This window comes from Phalangium opilio, unplaced genomic scaffold (genome assembly GCF_054372755.1).
Source record: "Phalangium opilio isolate 3A_F unplaced genomic scaffold, DU_Popi_V2 ptg000209l_1, whole genome shotgun sequence".
NCBI lineage: Eukaryota > Metazoa > Arthropoda > Arachnida > Opiliones > Phalangiidae > Phalangium > Phalangium opilio.
Window position 1 is genome coordinate 19563926 of NW_028324217.1, and position 19433 is coordinate 19583358.

The 19433-nt window shown below is 37.5% G+C and overlaps 2 protein-coding genes and 1 long non-coding RNA gene across 4 annotated transcripts in view; 1 reads left to right on the forward strand and 2 right to left on the reverse strand.

Annotated features, from left to right (window-relative positions):
• LOC149621109 (uncharacterized) overlaps positions 1–5412 on the reverse strand; it is a 37214-nt gene extending 31802 nt beyond the window's left edge. The window contains exons 1-5 of the mRNA XM_089854701.1: positions 4984–5412; positions 4844–4915; positions 1601–1732; positions 1374–1510; positions 84–172 (exon numbers count right to left, since the gene is read on the reverse strand). Coding sequence (XP_089710827.1) covers positions 84–172; positions 1374–1510; positions 1601–1732; positions 4844–4915; positions 4984–5022 — 469 coding nt within the window. The 5' untranslated portion in view covers positions 5023–5412. The remainder of the gene's footprint in view (positions 1–83; positions 173–1373; positions 1511–1600; positions 1733–4843; positions 4916–4983) is intronic.
• LOC149621110 (uncharacterized) lies at positions 2809–3543 on the forward strand. 2 transcript variants are annotated; one of them, XR_016375563.1, is made up of 2 exons: positions 2809–3057; positions 3162–3543. It is a non-coding gene; the product is annotated as an uncharacterized LOC149621110 (long non-coding RNA). The 2 variants fall into 2 exon arrangements; XR_016375562.1 differs by having other exon boundaries at positions 3166–3543.
• Positions 5413–7092: 1680 nt separating the features above from the next.
• LOC149621111 (uncharacterized) lies at positions 7093–17164 on the reverse strand. The gene is made up of 4 exons (XM_089855862.1): positions 16664–17164; positions 16249–16330; positions 15377–16179; positions 7093–8595 (listed from the first exon to the last, which is right to left on the reverse strand). Exons 3-4 carry the CDS (start codon positions 16101–16103, stop codon positions 7583–7585), a joined length of 1740 nt encoding a protein of 579 aa, XP_089711988.1. The 5' UTR covers positions 16104–16179; positions 16249–16330; positions 16664–17164; the 3' UTR covers positions 7093–7582.
• Between the last annotated feature and the right edge of the window lie 2269 nt (positions 17165–19433).

Below are 19433 nucleotides of genomic sequence, written 5' to 3' on the forward strand. Positions count from 1 at the left end.
AACGAAAAAATAACCCAAATAGTTTCATCAAACTGGAACTACATCAGGTTGCGTGTCAGAATCACAATAATGTGACACCATACCTATCCCAAATTGCTCGAGGTTCGTGGCTTCCACTTTAAGCAGACTTTGGTAAATGTTGTTGGTAATCTCAGCTGGTATACTTTGCGAACTATCCAAATAAAAAATCGTTAAAAACTGATATAGCAACAGCAATAAAAGATTAATCCATTTTATCAGAAGGGGATAATAGAAAAAGGATGACACTCTTTAGTTATATCATGTAACATGATTCTTCCCAGGCGAAGGACCCCTTTTTGAACATTTGCTGTCCTGCTCAACAAACTTCAGATGGGCATCACACAGGGTTGTTGATTTTTTTGATTTTTTCAAAAAAATCAAAAAAATCGATTTTTTTGATTTAAATCGGATTTTTTTGATTTTAATTGATTTATTTGATTTTTTTGATTTTTATTGAACTAATAGATAGTAAATTACCAAGATTAAAACTTTTGAGTCAAAATTAACCAAAAGCAAAATAATCATGACATTTCAGCAGCTATTGGATATTGTTACTATTCAAATGCTTGTATAAAAAGTCTAGCTTGACCGCTATTTCATTTCCTAGCCTTTCCAGCAAGACAAACTGGAGTTCTGGGAAAAACTTACATTGAAATATACCAAAACCATGATTATTTTTAATTTTAGGTCTTTTCTAGTTAAGTTTAGTTTCGAGTTTCTTAAACTACTTCTTGGAATCTTAGAAAACATTTTTTAAAAATAAAAATATATTCTTGATTTAAATCATGATTTAAATCAGTGATTTAAATCAAACAACCCTGGCCATCACAACGTGGGGTGAATTCTATAACTGTTTGGAATTTGCTAAATCCTCAGCAATGAACCCTGCACAAACCGTGATTGTCTTGACGTGGGACAAAAATGACCACAAGCGCATGCGCCTTGGCAAATAGTTAAGCACTAATTGAGTAATGATGAGGGAACTATTTAACGCGTGTGATTTGGTTTAATAGTAACCTTGCTCCAAATATAAAATGATGTTGGGAAGAATCATGTTACAATTACCCCACTTCTCCCTCGAAGTATTGCATACTTCTGATTTTATTCACGATTCTCAGGGCAAGGCTTAACGAATCAAGTTTTATGGACGCGAATTAGTCAGTCAAATAAAATATTATACTTGAGCTTAAACTTAACCATAGCCGAGACTTGGCTATGGTTTAGTTCAAACAAATGACACTAGATGCTCCCATAGTCGAGGGGTGGAGTTGACAGCCCCGCTGAGCTTAGCAAAGGCTAGTTTTAGCTCCGCCCTCGTTGACAAGTTCTCATTGGTTTTTTGCTTTATATACCTTTGTATTTGCTCTTCTGTTTGTTGATTTATCAGAACAGGATGAGGTAATTCTTGTTCATTTAGTCCTAAATCATTTTCAACAGGTTCTGATTTCACGCGTTCAATGTTGGCTCTTTCGTGTATTCCACTTTCCTCCTACGTTATAAACAGTTAACAATAATTGAACTAATACTTTTAACCCGATTCTCTTTCACATCAACTTTGAAAATGAAGAATGTTCCATACCATCAGATCCTTGATTTCACTTTCCAACTCCTTAATGACCCCATTGACCCTTTCAATTTCGTCCAGTTTCTTATTTATCGCAAATAAAATTGTCATTCTCACTTCTTTCATGTTTGATATTAAACCATTACACTGAAAAGGAAATAGTCTGCGTTACAAAATAGGACTTTCTTATTTGCAGAATGTCTTTTAAAGTGTCCAGAAAGAAAACAGAGAAACCAGTGACGTCAACAAGCGGGGGGATCAGAAGGGGTTATTTCGTCAAGGGCGCCACCAGAGGTTTGGGCATGGATTAACTAATGCTAGGGATATGTCGCTCCCCCAAAAAGATAACGCATGCATGTTCCAAACGCCCCCTAGCAGCAACTACTATCCTTAACAGGATGTTATATAAGAAAATTGGACCAAATATCACGTGGTCCATGACGTCAAAATTGAAATACTGCCTAAATTGGGGAAAAAAACGATTTATTTTGCCGAGAGATGGCGCTATCTACATCCGTTTTGGTTCAATAAATTGGGGGAATGAAGAGGGGAATCAAGGAATGATTCAGAACATGTAGTTGGCGATAGCATTACATGGAAAACTAAGTTAGTGAACAATCCCTAGCGTTAGTTAATCCATGGTTTGGGGCGCGGTAGCTTTGCAAGAACTATAAGCAAGGCTGCAGTTTGTGTGTGTGGGCATACAGCTCCCACAAGGCTCTTGTGGTGCCCTTTAATAACGCTATAAATGGTCGAGGCATGGACGAACCAATACTGAAGGACGGATGGCAGAGGGAGAAAGTTGAAAATACTTGTTAATTCACCTTCTAGCGGCAGATAGTAGCAAACCGGATAGTGGGGGGCTTATGGGGGAATCAACGTTCTAGAGAGGGAAGCAGCTAACGTCTTATTTTGTCTAGATGGCGCTAGCTTTTTCTGGGATTTGACTCAGTATTTTTCATAACCCTCCAACATTTTGGGGCTGAAAAGGGGGGAAGTAAGCTTAATGTTGGTTGTTTAGTCGCTTAGTATGGGACTCTATGGGCTGCCATCGGTCCTTCAGTATTGGTTCGTCCATGGTCGAGGGATGTGTTTCCATAAGCCTATCACCATAGGCTTATGGTGTTTCTAATCACCCACCAATGAACATTGGTTTACTTAAGGTTTTTCTACTGCGATTTATGCTTTAAAGCAAATATCAGCTACTGTGGCGCGCGTAACCATGGCCAACTTAGATACTCGACAAGCTCGCCAATGAGGCCAGCCAAGTTTGATCGCCCTCTATGTTAACGAGCGTATGAGAAAAAACCTGAAAAAAATATGAAGCCGGGACAAAAAGAGACGAGCTAAAAATTTTTTATAATGTTAATCCTATGGGGCATGGTCCCGAGAGTGGATTCTATCAGCAATTAAGAGTCCTTTTTAAAATGTTTCCAATTTTTGACAACTCTGGGTATTTTATGAGGCGTGAAGTAAGTTTTGAGCTTCATTTTGAACCTAATTTCATAATTTTACATAAATTATTTCGCTTTCAATAAATTATTGTTCCTAAGCCTTGGTCATGTTTTTGTTTAAGCAAGCCGGGACAACTCGGGACGAGCTAAAATAAGATTCTAATGCTATTCCTATGGAAAATGGTTTCGAAACTGGATTCTACCTTTAATTAGGAGTCGTTTTCAAAATGTTCCCGATTTTTATCAACTCTGGGGATTTTATAAGGCGTGAATCATATTTTGGGCTTCATTTTGAACCTAATTTAAAAAATTTATATCCATTGTTTCACTCCCAATAATTTTCCAAACTTGGACCTTGGCTCGTCTCTGTGTTATTTTAAAATATTACACTACGGAATTGTTTGTTTTATGGAATAAGATTTAATATTATATTAAATGTATGTATTGTGGAACAGTGGATGTTAAATAGTGCATTGCATTTAAATAAACAATGTTTAAACTGAATGTTTGTCATATGACTGTAGTTAGAATTTCAAAACTTTACGACTAATGTGTTTATTCGTGAGGTCTTTGGTAACATTTAAATTTTTTGGGAAATGTTATGCCATTTTCTGGATGTGTTGCTGATTGCCGCAGTCTTCAAGCTTGAGAAGTAACAGAGACTTTACTTTTGGCAGGATTCTTATTTTGACAAGTCTGGTATTGTAGCTTCAACATAATTTCGAAGGTTCGCTACAAAAGTTCTGCTTGGGTACCGAAGATTTCCTTTAGAAGCTTGACAAGTATTTATATTATTAAATTACACATAAGATGAATTTTTGTGATAAAATAAAACGGCAAAAAAATTATTTTTCAAATTTATTGAGTTTTGACATTGCAATATTTACAAATTCAAATTTCGCGGCCCGGGAAATGAAGCCAGGCTTCATAATTACTTGCCTTCAAATTGAAGTTCAAGTTTAGAAAATTATTGGGAGTGAAACAATGGATATAAATTTTTTAAATTAGGTTCAAAATGAAGCCCAAAATATGATTCACGCCTTATAAAACCCCCAGAGTTGATAAAAATCGGGAACATTTTGAAAACGACTCCTAATTAAAGGTAGAATCCAGTTTCGAAACCATTTTCCATAGGAATAGCATTAGAATCTTATTTTAGCTCGTCCCGAGTTGTCCCGGCTTGCTTAAACAAAAACATGACCAAGGCTTAGGAACAATAATTTATTGAAAGCGAAATAATTTATGTAAAATTATGAAATTAGGTTCAAAATGAAGCTCAAAACTTACTTCACGCCTCATAAAATACCCAGAGTTGTCAAAAATTGGAAACATTTTAAAAAGGACTCTTAATTGCTGATAGAATCCACTCTCGGGACCATGCCCCATAGGATTAACATTATAAAAAATTTTTAGCTCGTCTCTTTTTGTCCCGGCTTCATATTTTTTTCAGGTTTTTTCTCATATGCTCGTTAACATAGAGGGCGATCAAACTTGGCTGGCCTCATTGGCGAGCTTGTCGAGTATCTAAGTTGGCCATGGCGTAACACACTGATTAACCTTCTACTACACACCAATTTTATGTAGCCAAAGGCAGGAACCAATCAGAAATCGTCCTCAAGGGCGGAGCTAGACCTAGCTTTGATAAGCTTATTGGGTCAGTCAACTCCACCCCTCGACTATGGGAGCATCTGGTGCCGTTTTTTTTATACTAAACCACAGTCACAGCCGAGACTCGCTTTAAAGGGATACTAGATTGGATGGCTCATGCTGTACTGGCCAAAACGCTATAGGCTTTGAAACTCACCTTGGCTTTTAGTTGCTTTATTTCATCATCTTTGCTTAAGTGATCACAGTTACAATCATTCGCCTCCATTTCCTATAAACAAAGTCCAGTTTTTTGAAATTTAAAATTCCTGTGCAAACCACGGATAATTTCTCAAGTACCTCTTTAAGCGCCACACTTTGAAGACTTTTTAAACTCATTTCCGAAATGTCTGACTCTAAAGACGTAACTTTTCAAACACGAGCTATTTTATCAAATACAAACAACAAATCTTTTACGAAAATCATTCCCCCAATGTTGCCAAATAAATAGAGAGAGAAGACAGAAAGGCTATAAGTTATAGAATACTAAAATTTAATGCGAAAATTCAGAACCCCTTCATGTTGGGGCCAATTTCGGTTTAAATTGTGTAGCAGTCACGGTAGCAGACGACGGTATAAGGGCGGCACGCTGCCAGCATTCCCTAATTTCCCTTTTGAAATTTTAAATAAAGTGCTTCAAAGAGAGAATTATTCAATTCTAAATATGAACTTTTCAAGGCGAATGAGCGCTATCAAGGAACAATAAAAATTGCAGACCTTGATTCTGCAGAAACGGTCTTTAACTGATGGCCTCAAATACTTCTCCCATTTTCATTGCTCCATGGAAGCTCAATGAGTTAACTTGGAGGAGACAGTGGGCTGGAGCAGGGCCGGAAATAAGAAAAAAATCTTATAGGACATGTGTCCAGTGACCCCCCATTTGACTGGAAAATTTATTGGACATTGTCCACTGGAGTGTGCAAAAATAGTGTCGCATCTTCATAGTCAAGCTATCAAAACTTCGGAAAATTTATTGGTCAAAATGTCCAGTGACCCCCTTAGTTTTTTAAAAAGTTATGGGACATTTTAAAATTTTATTGGACAATGTCCAGTGTCCTGTGCTTATTTCCGGCCCTGGGGCTGGAGGAGTTAGTGGGCTGGAGTAAAATGTTGGTGGAACATGTGCGGCAATGGAAGTCTCCAGGAGTACCTTGCGGACGCCACTACCCTTCCATAGTTGATGACGTGTAGCACCATTGTATTTGTATGAGAGTAGTTTCTATTTTTAAGACATAATGGGCATCTTTGACGTTTTCGTATCGTATTACCCCATACCAAAAGGAGATGATCCAAAGGACATAGCTTTCCAGCCTAGGAATGAGGGTAATGTGTGTCAGGTTATCTCTAACGAACGTCTCATCTCGAGTGTTCCTAAAACGTGATATCCCAAGGCTAGGCCGAATGTATTTACTGTAGAGTAAATGGTAGTTGAACACCCAAAGTTTTTCTCTACTAACATTTTTTCTCGGCGCCAACTAACATCAGCCGCGGAAAGCTGGGTCTCGCTAAAAAAATTCCACCCCCCTTAAAAATATACGAAACTTCAATTTTTCGATGGGAGGATGGGTCCGCTTGTGATGAGCTTTTCGGCCAATAGAGAGACGTAGATCCGCTCGCGTAGATCTAAGGCGATCGGAGTTTACGTTATGGCGGAGCAAGTTAGGTGTAAATGTATTAATTTAGAAATGGATAAAAGGCTCTCAAAATAAACTCAGAGTATTTCCGCGCCAGAAAAATATAATTCCGTCGGCTTTCTCTAAAAACGTTTGCACACCACACGCCATAAAAAACGCAAACACAGTGCACTTGGATGAACCCTCCATGCTTGAACTTACTCGGATAAAAAAATTAACCCCGCCTGTTTTACTTCACTCTCCACCGCTGTGGAGCGCTGCTTCAAAAGCTCGTTTTCGGTCGTGGCCGATATTTTAGAAATTTTATCTCTTCATTCACGCGAGCTCCGTTGGAAACTTTAAAAAGCTTAACGTCAGAACTTTCAGACACAGAGGCTACGGCAAAAACTCTTACATAGGAACTTGGTGTAAGATTATGCTACTTGTGCCCATACCGATACAGCGAGGAATCGAGGATGCTCGGAGAACGTAGTTGCCATAGATGTGAATATAGAGGCTACTTTATAGGTAAAGAGATGAGGTCCCCATCCCACTCTCTTCTCCAAGTAGGAAAGTCATAGCCCACTCGATCATACGCCCACGGACGATTCTGTTGATTCGAATGACCAGAAATTTCATTGAGACATGTGTTGCAATACATTCTATTTTGCCATATCAGGGATAGATTTAATTTTAGAAGTAGGAATGGAGAACAGAGTAATGTGGGCGCGCGTCAAAGCCCCGAAGATAGAGGTAAAAAGGAATTACGTATTTTTCGACGCCCCCATCAGCAACGTCATCAAAACGTAGTTTAAGTGAACCAACAGAACAATTTAAAATTTTCGTTACGTGTTGGAGGGAGGGGTCTATGCTGGGCTATGAGTCGGATGATAAAATATACGTTGCAATATGATTGAACAGTAAAATTCAGCCAATTAAACCTCTTTACGTCATATACCTACTAAGTACTGGAAAAACAACAAGTTTGCATTGGACCGTTTTCCTATCTCTGTTGTTTAAAGCCGATGACGAAGTTAAAGTAATGAAAGACGCAAATGAAGATCCAGGACTAGGGTAAGAAAATTGCGGTAATTTAGGAAAATGGTAAATTACGCGGTGTTACAACAGTATATAGTACCCAAAGAGTATTTTCTCCGAAAATGAGCGGCGCTTCCGTTAATACAATTTAGAATGGAGAAATTTAATGGATTGTTACATACACAGTTTTGGCCCATTCAGAGGATCAAATGTGGTTATTGTCCAACATATTTAAAATGTAAATCCATCTATTCATACACGTGTCTGTAACGTTTATGTAAGGTCAAATGATACTTCCGCGCGCACGCATAGTCACACTGATCACATTTGAAGGGTTTTTCACCGCTATGCCTCCGTTGATGTATGATTAAAGTATTCTTGTTAGTGCTGGCATATTTACACTGATCACACTTGTGGGGTTTTTCACCACTGTGAATGTGTTGATGTTCGATCAAATGACTCTTCCGACTGCATCTATATTCACACTGATCACATTTGAAGGGTTTTTCACCGCTATGCCTCCGTTGATGTATGATTAAAGTATTCTTGTTAGTGCTGGCATATTTACACTGATCACACTTGTGGGGTTTTTCTCCAGTGTGAATGTGTTGATGTTCGATCAAATGACTCTTCCGACTGCATCTATATTCACACTGATCACATTTGAAGGGTTTTTCACCACTGTAAATGCGTTGATGTGCGATCAAATGACTCTTCCGACTGCATCTATATTCACACCGATCACATTTGAAGGGTTTTTCACCGCTATGCATGCGTTGATGTATGATTAAACTATTCTTCTTAGTGCTGGCATATTTACACTGATCACATTTGTGGGGTTTTACCCCACTGTGAATGCGTTGATGAGCGTACAAAGAACTCGTCTGCGTGAATGCATAGCCACACTGATCACATTTGAACGGTTTTTCACCACTGTGAACGCGTTGATGGATGATCAAATTATACTTCATTGTGCTGGCATAGTCACACTGATCACATTTGAAGCGTTTTTCACGACTATGCATGCGTTCGTGTCTGATCAAAGTACTCTTCTGTGTACATTTATATTCACACCGATCACATTTGAAGGGTTTTTCACCACTGTGAATGCGTTGGTTAATGTTCAAAGAACTCTTCTGCGAGTATCCATAGTTACACTGCTCAGATTTGAAGCGTTTTTCTTCTTTACCCTTTCGTTGCAGACCCCTTTCATATTCAGTTGAAAATTTGGTCCCCGTTATACGTTTCTTCTCGAATTTACCTACAGAAAATATAAAAAACACAAATTTAGTATCAAAAAATACATTTCCATTCAAGCGAATTTCATAAAAAAAGGTAATGCGCACGAAAACGCAGAAAAAAGGTGAGTTGATCAGTTGAGGCGTTAGCCTAGAGTAAACGAGCATATCAACAAAAAGGGGGATGAAGATAAACTTAAATAAATGCAAATCCGAAAGGTTGTACTTTTAACTTTTCTTTGCTCGCAAATTAATTTTCGTTAAATCGTTTTAAGATAGGTTCATTAGAACTTTCTGCGCGATGAAACTAATTCTAAAGTATGTAGGACTTGTTTAAATTCAAAAATAGGAGGTTCATAGTAGTTATGAATCATTAGGGAGCGGGATAAGAATAGATGCGCGAACATTTGTCGTAAGTCTAGCCATGTGGAGGTTAGACAGTTCCCCTAATCTTACCCCTAACGATTATAAAACGAAAACACAGTGTTTATGAAAAGAAGCGTCGTTCATAAAATACGTTAACTGATAAATAAACGAGCATATCAATTAGAAGGGGATGAACATCAACTTAAACGGAGAAGAAACCTTGGCTCAAAAATCGAACGGCCGTATTTTAAGCTTCTCTTTGCTCTAACCATATTCAACGGATTTTCAGTGAATCAAATGGTAGGTAACGCCGCTTAAAGACAAGTTACCAATTTATCGCGTTCTGTTAGTTTTGGTCGAAATAATTACCAGCGATAATAAGAAATGAGTAAAGACCCTTGGGAAAGAGGGCCATTTTATAATTTTTACCTCTCCGAGTGACGTATGTCACGTGAGAGGTATTACACCGGCCGTGTCTGTCTGTGTGTGTGTGTGTCTGTCTGTCTGTCAGACCCCACGTGACCGCGTTCGCAGTTTCCAAATCGGAGCAAACAAATACCCGATTTCCGGAACGCGTTCGCGGTTCACGGAAATTTGGTCATTCATCTACCAACACCAGTCTTTACTAACTGGCTTCTAAGGACCACAATCTGCCAGTCTTTGTCCATCCCACATGGACACTAGTCTGTACGTGCTTGCTTCCAAGCACCACCAACTTCTGTTCTTCGTCAAATTCACCTTGACTCCAGCTTCTATGCACCACCATCTTCTGTTCTTCGTCAATTCCACATTGACACCAGCTTCTATACACTATCATCTTCTGTTCTTCGTCAATTCCACATTGACACCAGCTTCTACGCACCACCATCTTCAGGTCTTTGTCCATTCCGGCTTCTTTTCCTTCGTCATCGTTTGGTTTCAAGATATACGCGGCGATCGGCTAGGGTTACGAGAAACGTCTAGCCTCCCAATGGCAGGGCTTCCACCATCGGTTCACGCGAATGCGTTTTTATCTATTATTGGTTTCAAGATATACGCGGCGATCGGCTAGGGTTACGAGAAACGTCTAGCCTCCCAATGGCAGGGCTTCCACCATCGGTTCACGCGAATGCGTTTTTATCTATTATTATAATGGAAACGAATCGTATATATACCCCGAAATTTGAAGAAAGCGGGCAAGAGGGGTACCCTACTCTTTGAACGTCAATATTAGCAAAGTTTCGAAAGATAAAAAGAACAACTTTATTTTAAACGATTTAACTATTTTTAAAGTTATTTACTGGCGATTAAAATAATTAATATCATTTATATTTAATTAATTATTTAAGATAAACTTATTTCTTTGAAGTGACACAAGTGAGAGTTTATATAGAACGAGTAATGAAGATTACATCTGAATCGAAACACTACACGCATATCAAAGTTAATATAAAGCGAGTAGGATGATAAGATCTCTTACAAAACGATAACATTTCCTTTTTGCAGAATATTAAATGGAAATATTTTAAATAATTTTCGGCATTACGATTCTTTTAGTAGTTGTGTAGCTATAAAGCTCTGTTTCATCTCAATATTCCAAGAACATCTTTTGATATTAACATTTAAAATTTGGTGTTTACTTTTTAATTCAGCTTTACTACATTTATATATAGGGTACATAATATGGATTTCAATACTTCGTCTCTCTGTAAGTGTTGAAGCGATTGAGTGAGTCGAAAGATAAATACACATCCTATATTTTAGTTGTACCATGCGTACCGCAATGTTGCCAGGCGTTTATTGAAGGATGCTTGGGTACTTGGTACAGACTATTACGTCTACCAAGTTTCCTAGCATCCAAGAATAAATAGGATTCATAGAAGCCAGTGTTAAGGGCATGTCATGGGTCAAGTCGTTAAATATATCGACGCAGTTAAATAGCTGATGGCATAATTTTATGCACTTTCTCATTGCGTTTCGAGAGGAAGTTCAACTTTGGCACGGACGACAGATGGCGCTCTTGACCGTCTACCCCCAAAAATCGTATTTGTCTGCTCGGTTTCCCCTTCCGCGTTTTTTCGTTATAAACTTATGATTTAACGAACTGAGAAGATAAAATTTCATATTTCCTAAGACAGATAAGCTTCTACTCCTTTCATCTTACTCCCAGTTAGATTTAACCTTGTTAAAACATAATCAGATGAATTTGAGTTACAATGCCGTAAAATCCTCTGCATACAGTTACCTAGGAGTGATTGAGACATTTTTACCGATGTCTAGAGATGATAAACTTAAGCGAAATTGTTTTACGTTTGAATAAAAATACTGCTTCCAGTAGTGGGTTTATAGTACTCCTTGTTTGTGTAAGATTAGTGTAGCTGTAGAGCGTAATCATGATAAACGCTTAAAAATATATATTTTCAATAAAAACACAGCTTCCACTAGTGGATTTATACTCCTTGTTTGTGTAAGATTAGTGTAGGTGTAGAGAGTAATCATTATAAACGCTTAAAAATATATTTTCAAAAATGAAGAATATAGAACATTTATTTTGTATCAAAAAATATTTCGGTGCTAAGATTGCTTTAGAAAAATCCAAACGGCTAGGTATTGGTAAAAAAGACATGTGTAAGCTATTTGTAGATGAGATAATTGTTTTACATGTTTTAAATGAGACTAAAACTTCCACTATTGTGTCTAAAAAAGTGCTGGCAATGTATATTTTTTAAATATGACGGAATTGCGGTTGATATGATAGCGCCGTATTTGCGAAAAAAACCTTTTTTTAAACAGTTGAATCACTCTTCGATTGAATTTCAAGAGAAGAAGTTAAGCGTTAAATTTGTTCGATTAATTTTGTTCGGAAAATAATATATTTAAGCGCTACGTATTACTGAAGGAGATTGATTTTGCCAATCTTTGTGAGTATTTAACTGTTTAATAATTATTTTGGTTAAGTGGGAGCCTAGCTTATGTGTTATTGGGTTGTGCCTTCCATGTTTTGGGGACATTTGCTTTTTGTGTGGCGAGGTATGATTCAGCTTTGATATGGACAAATGTTACAAATCATACTGGTAGACTAAGAATACGGTTGAGCTATAGCGAGAGAGTAGAGTTTCCACAGCAATTGAGAGATATTGAAAAGGCTTGAACAATTGACTATTTTAAAATTGAATTCCTGCACTTGCAAAGAATTAAAAAAAGCGAAAGATGCATATATTTAGGTTGTTTAAGGGGTAGTGATAGTCATCTCCACTCGGAGAGGTAATATTTTGGCTTTCCCAACTTGTCATTATTCAAGAGGATGAAAAGTCATAAGTGCTACAGTTCAAATATACGTTATGCACAATTTTAAAAGCAACATAAAAAAGTGTGAACGTTTTGTTAAATACGTTACGGGTCCAGGCTAGGGGTTCGTCGCATTACCAGTGTAGAGAAGAACTCAATCAAACCAGTTTTAAAACTTCCCAATAGTGTTACCGATATAAACCAGGCGGCTTGGTCATATTCGGAAAGAAGATAAATTCAAACAAACAACTACGCCTACTCAGTACTGGAAAAACAAGTTTATAATTCGACAATTTTCGTGTCTGTGTTGTTTCTATTGAAAGCTGATCAAGAAGTTAAAGTAATTAAAGACGCAAACGAAGATCCATCAAAAATAACGGTAATTTAGAAAAATGGTAAATTACACCGTAATTTACCAAAATTCAAAAAAGATATTATATTGATAGTTTTTATTCTAAATTAATGAAAGTTCCGAGTGGGCTGGTAACAGAAATGAAAATGGTTCGAAAGAAGAAAAGCTCATACGTTTGGATCAATTCGAAAAAAGTACCTGGTTTATTTTAACATCCTCTACGTGAATTTTATTACATTTAATATAAAATTACTTCTGAAAATGGAGTTGTTACAACTGGGTATAGTGCCCCAAGATTATTTTATCTGAAAATGAGAGGCGCTGCCGTTAATACAATTTAGAATGAAGAAATTTAATGAATTGATACATCCACAGTTTCGGCCCATTAATTACAGAAGACGAGCAAATATGGTTTTTGTCCAATACATCCACCTATTCATACATGTGTTTTCTACGTTTATGTCTGATCAAATTACTCTTCTGAGTGCATCCATAGTCACACTGATCACATACGAAGGGTTTTTCACCACTGTGAATGCGTTGATGTGCGATCAAATTGCTATTATCTCTACCGGCATAATCACACTGACCACATTTGAAGGGTTTTTCACCACTGTGAATGAGTTGATGTCTTTTGAAATCATTCTTCCACGCACTTGCATAGTCACACTGATCACATTTGAAGGGTTTTTCACCACTGTGAATGCGTTCGTGTCTGATCAAATCAATCTTCCGCGTACTTGCGAAGTCACACTGATCACACTTGAACAGTTTTTCACCGCCATGAATGCGTTTATGTTTGATGAAATCGTACTTATACTTGCAAGAATAGTCACATTGTTCACATTTGAAGCCCTTTTCTTCTTTACCCATTCTAATGCGACGTTGTAGAGCCTTTTTATATTCAGTTGAATATTTGAAGCCCTTTTTACGTTTCTTCTTCAATTTCCCTACAAAAAATATAAACCATAAACATCACCTTGGCTCGAAACCCGAAAGGTTGTACTTTTAACATTTCTTTGCTCTCAAAATAATTTTTGTTCAATCCTTTCAACTTATTGCCAGATCTAACTTATGTTTAAGAATGTAGGACTGATTTAATTACTAAAATAAGAGGTTCATAATTGTTATGACATTTGTCGTAAGTTCCTCCGTGTGGTGGTTAGACAGTTCCCGTAATCTTACCCTAACGATTATAATGGAGTTGCAGACTTGCAGGCAATCATTTGATGATGAATAGCGAAATTCCGTGAACATTTTGCGTAAGCCCCGCCCCTTGGAGGCTAGACGTTCCTCGTTAAATCTAACGATGGCAATGAAGTAGAAGCTAATCTCTAATATACTTAGTACATGGACACTAGAAGGCGGTGGAGTCTGAAACCAATGCAACAGATTCGGTTTATGTGGAATGGACGACAGACTAGGCAGATGAAGGAATAGTGTGGATTGGTACTCAATAGAAAAATTAACATAGTGATATACAATTTTTATCGACCATCGGAAAACGTGAACACTTCTACTTCCATACGCAACCTGTGAACGCGCTCTATGGTAACAAAAGACAGACAGACACTGAAACGTCCCAGACAGTAACTCTCTATGACATATGTCACTTGGAGAGGTAAATAGTAGCGTTGATTAATGTTTACCGAGGGAAAAAGTTAAAAACACTGATAGTCACACTGATCATATGTAAAGAGTTTTTCAGCGCTATGAATGTGTTTATGCGCGATTAAATGAAACTTGCGCTTGAATCTATATTCGCACTGATCCCATTTGAACCATTTTTCTTCGTTACCCTTTGAAATATGACTTTGTACACCCCTTTTATAATCAGGTTTTATAAGCTAGGCCTTTTTTTTGGGGGGGGGGGAGGGGCTATAACCCCCAAATTCCAAACTAAGCCCCCCCCCACAAAATAATCCGTAAACCCAACCCTACCAAAAAATTGCTGTTAGCAACGTAAAATTCTGTAGCAATATATAAATATTTTTAAACATCAAACAGCAAAATTTTGAAGAAAAAAAACAGATGGAGACAAGAAAAATGTTTCATGTTCTTTCGAAGGGAGTCCCAGTAGTGTGTTCTAAAAGCTAACCACAACTAAAAATAAACCTAAGACGAGTGAAAATCCTACATAATCGATTCCGTAGTCTTTATATATAAAAGGTTGTATATCTTTAAAATACGAATAATTTCACGTTCACAAAAATTTACTAAGAGTTTTAAAGGTCTACACATTTTCCAATGAACCCATTATTAAATTTTTTATATTAAGTTCTTATAATAACTAGTTTGCCCAGATTTAGCCCCCCCTTCCCAAATTTCAAACCCTAGCGACGCTACTGCTTTGCTCTCAAAATATTCAACGGATTTTTAGGGAATCAAGTGCTAGGTGACGCTGCATGATGACAAGTTACCCCTTTAATTCGTCATCGCACCCACTCTCTATTGTCAAAGTATTTTTGGCTGAAATAAGTACCAGCGATGATAAGAAAAGAGTGAACACCCTTGGGAAAGTCTCATTATTCAAGAGGCTGAAAGGTCGTTAAGTGCTACAATTCAAATATACGTTACGTAGAATCTTAAAAATAACATAAAAAGTGTGAACGTTTTGTCCAACACATTTATATATGTTTTTGAAAGATGAAAAGAAAAAAAAAATACATTCGGATTTTATTGAGCAAATCGAGAGCGATCTTAAAGTATTCAAATGGAATACGCCACTAGACTTTATACCGAAGAGTCGGAAATAGTTGCTTAGAAATACGATATCTCAATCTAGGCACTCAAGACTATTAAAGAATGAAATGACTTACGTGCAATTTCCGAACGAGGCGATGAGGTTTTACCTTCTGGATTCTTTGGAGCGACATCTTCTAATGTCTCCGAGCTGGACACCGAACTATTATGTTGACCTGCAATTGGAACTTCGGGCAAATCGCTTTCCATAGAGACGGGGGTCAATTCTGATAGTTCATTTGGGTTGCGTTCAAGTTGAGGAACACACACTGGCACACTCAATGACTTCGGATCAACACGCTTCAGTTTTGGCAAGCACAGTCTCATAGTTTGATTTTGCTTATTATAAGTTTTCTTTGTATCTGTCAAGATGATCGTGGATTGGTTATCATCAAGATCGTTTTCACGGGCTTCTTCTAGCGGATCGCTTTCGACATTTGCGTCAAGAGAAAGATCCAATTGTTTTTCGGATTCAACATTCAATTCAGGAACACGAAATTTCTTCGATGGAGTTGAATTATCCTCAGTGTCCCCCTCTGTCGAGACACTTGGCGATTTACGATAAGAATCATTAATGGTAATATTGTTTTCAAGAGGTTCTCGTGGAGAATCACTCTCCGTGTTCGTGTCAGGAGTCATTTCGAATTGGTTTTCAACCTTAATTTTAGGTGAAGGCGCACTTTGAGGCAAACTGTCACTGCAGTTCGGTTTAGGGACACATGGATTCGTAATTCGCTTTATAAACCCCATATTTTCAGTTTTTTTCAAGGTAGTTTCGGTGTTTCTATTTCCTAATTCGATCATCTCTAGCTTTTACTTCATTGATTAGATCATCTTTGCTCAAGTGATCATAGTTACATTCTTCCTCGTAGTCCATTTCCTAAAAACAAAGTTTCAATAACTTCCAGATTGCCTAAAACAAGGAATATTGCAATAATTGCGCAAATACCTCTTTAATTGCCACCCTTTGAAGATTTACTAAACTCATTTCGGAATTTTGAAAAGAGAGTTGGTGAGATTGTAAATCTTCCCTAAAATAAAATAATTATTCAAATTGAAGGTAAATCAAAAACGGACAAGGAAAGTTTCCCCCATTTATTGTAGCTTTCGCTATAAAAAGCTAAGAAAAACATAGCGATGCTTAAATTGTGACACTTTTGTTCAAGACTAGGGATTTTCTCAAGCACATTTTCTGAATACAACTACAACTAGCTTCGTATAAATTATTTATTCTGCTAGCATTTTTTATTTTTTAAACAGCAAGAAAGATCTATTTTTTTTTTTCAAGGTATAATAGTTTCAATAGGTTTGGATCCGTTATGCCTAGTTTACATGATCCAAGTTGCATTTTATTCATCACTTACCAGCTTAAACGTTCGACCATAACACGACATTCTTTAACAAATTCCATCACTTTTTGTACAGTTTCCCTGTTAAGATTATATACGTAACATTTTAATAATAATAAAAAGTATGGCCATAAACAAAGATTTAGCGTTACCAAGGGCGTTTCCCTCAGTTTAATATACATTCTTACCAGGCAAGGCTTATATTAACGTTGTTTTTCTTTCACAGTTACTCACACTATTCTGTTTTTGGGGTTAAAAAAGCTTCAACTTTTATTAACAGCTTTTCTTGTATATAGATACTCTTTTTAATAATCAATAAAAATACATTAAAGCCTTTAAAGGAGGAGCCGTTACCGTAACAAAGGAATTCACAACAAAGTACAGTTACAAACGCCAAAAAAAGAGAACGTCTAGCAGACAGCTTTTTCCTAACCAATCAGTCTGGGAAATAAGGATATTTTTTTAAACTAGTCCTTGGGAGTACAGGGTGGGAATGGGAAATAAGGATTTTTTAAAACTGGACATTGGGCCTGCCACCCCCTGGTCTGGGGTACGTTCAGTAACCCTCTTTGATGACAGCGCTTACTAAGCGATGTCAGATTTTCACTACTGTACGCTTTTTCGCGTTTCCGGTTTTGACGTCATGATGCTCAGCGCTTGCTCATCAGAAAAACCATCTAATCGATATGGTTTTTTTGATGGCGTGACGTAGTGCTTGACTGTTGTTGGCGCGGGATTTAAAAATTAAATTCCAATAATGCTATTCCAACAGTAATTGTATTAGTTTTCTTTACAAAAATACTTCTACCATTCAAATGGACATACTTTTCTTAAAAAATTTCATTATTTGCGAGTTCGTTAATAGTGGACAAGAACCATTTGTGCTTCGTAACGTTTTGAGGGCCAGTAAGACATTTCCCCAACCCCATTTTCGAAAACAGAGCTAACTTCAAAATGTGACTTTTCCGTTCAACAACCTTTTACGTCACTGTGACGTCTCGAGCCCATCAACCAAACATCAAGAAAACAGCGATTTCTTTGAGATTTTCGTTACTGAACGTACCCCTGGAATAAATAAACTGGTCTATGACCATTGACCAGGACGCGTCGTCTGCTAAAATGAAGAAGTGGAATCCACTTAGTGGATAATTAAAATAGTTGAGATAACGTCTGGACTCCGGTTACCCTTGAATTTTATTAATGGTCAAGTGGATCACTGACCCCCCTCTGATTTAATTTAAAACTGGTCCAGGCAATTTTTAAACCGGTCATTCGCCATATGCCACCGCCTTATTTCCCACGCTGCTTGGGACCAGTGACCCCTCCTAGTGTCCGAAATAATAAACTGGTCTCCGGACTGGCCCCCAGTCGCCCACCTTTGTTCTTAATTTATAAACTGGTCCCGAGGACCAGTAACCCTCGAATTTTAAAACTAGTCCAAGCTACTAGTAAACTGGTTTTGAACCAAAGGAAGTGTGCTGAAGACTGCTGTGGAGTGTGGACTTGAGTGAACTGTGGTTCTAGAAGTATCATGTCGAGAAAATATCGGAGATTCTGCCAGACTTGGACCGCAAAAAGTATCTATAACAATTTTCAAAAGCAAACTAAATATATCTGTAAAAGTTGGTAGGTATTTCGCGATTAAATCATAAGTATCATGTCGAGAAAATATCGGAGACTAGCTGTTACCCGCGGCGTCGCTCGCGTGTAATAAGAACTTCCATCAAAATGATATGAAAAATGGGTAGATTTTACTGATGACTGATATTTTTGTAGCACCCTAGGAGCGAGGGCAATCGGCGTTGCCCGTCAGCTCGTCGGGACATTTTTTATTATTTTTCACGCGGACATTATTCTATAAAGAACGGTTTTAAGTTTTTGGCCGCCATTTAAAAAGATGGCAACAAATCGAACACGAAAGACCATTCAACCCGCCTATAGGTCAAAGAAAACCAGTGTACTAAATACTTGCGAAATCGTTTGAAACGCGCGGACTCTGTTGCATAGAGAAGATTTTTTACATTTCTGGTCGCCATTTTTTAAGATGGCGGCGGATTGGAAAAATCTTTCTTAGTACGCGCTTACTACGTATGAGTAACGTTCCTGCAAATTTTCAGCCTTCTAGGGCAAGCGGTTTGGGCTGGGCGTTGATTATCAGTCAGTCTGTCAGTCAGTCAGGACTTTGATTTATATAGATATAGATTCTACCAGACGTGGTCCGTGGACCGCAAAAAGTATCTATAACACTTTTCAAAAGCAAACTTAATATATCTGTAAAAGTAAACTTTACATGGTGTTCGGCAAAATTGAAGAATAGCCCCTGCTCGTGTTTTTTTTTTATTGTTGTTTTTTTTCCGATGTAGTTTATTTATTTATTTGATACAACATCCGCAAAGACAACTTGGTGTCTTAGGAGCAGACGGCGGTAATAGCGAGGGGGCCGTGACAAGAAAGTATATAATGACTAGGAGGACTAAAATATCAATGAGAATACTTGAGTGAAAAAATAATTGAAAAAAAAAAAAAAATAACTAAATACGGGGATGCATCAGGGTTTAAATTAGGTCGTTAAAATGTTCAGAGAGTTTAATTCGAAACAGAGATTTGTTGGTAATGGCAATAATGCTAGGGGGCAAGGAGTTCCAATCGTTAATTACAGTATTAGAAACATGGGTCTGTCGAAAGGTGGTTAGGGCTCGTGGTTTGACCAATTTTTGAGAGTGACCACGGGTATTCGCGCTCGTATTTCTGGTGAAAAAGAGGGAGAAGTCAATGTCAAGGTTAT

Coding starts and splice junctions, on each gene's coding strand:
- LOC149621111 (XM_089855862.1), bottom strand. CDS start 16,103: ATGATCGAATTAGGAAATAGAAACACCGAAACTACCTTGAAAAAAACT. Junction 8,596..15,376: donor GCCTCGTTCGGAAATTGCAC/GTAAGTCATTTC, acceptor TATTTTCTGTAG/GTAAATTCGAGAAGAAACGT.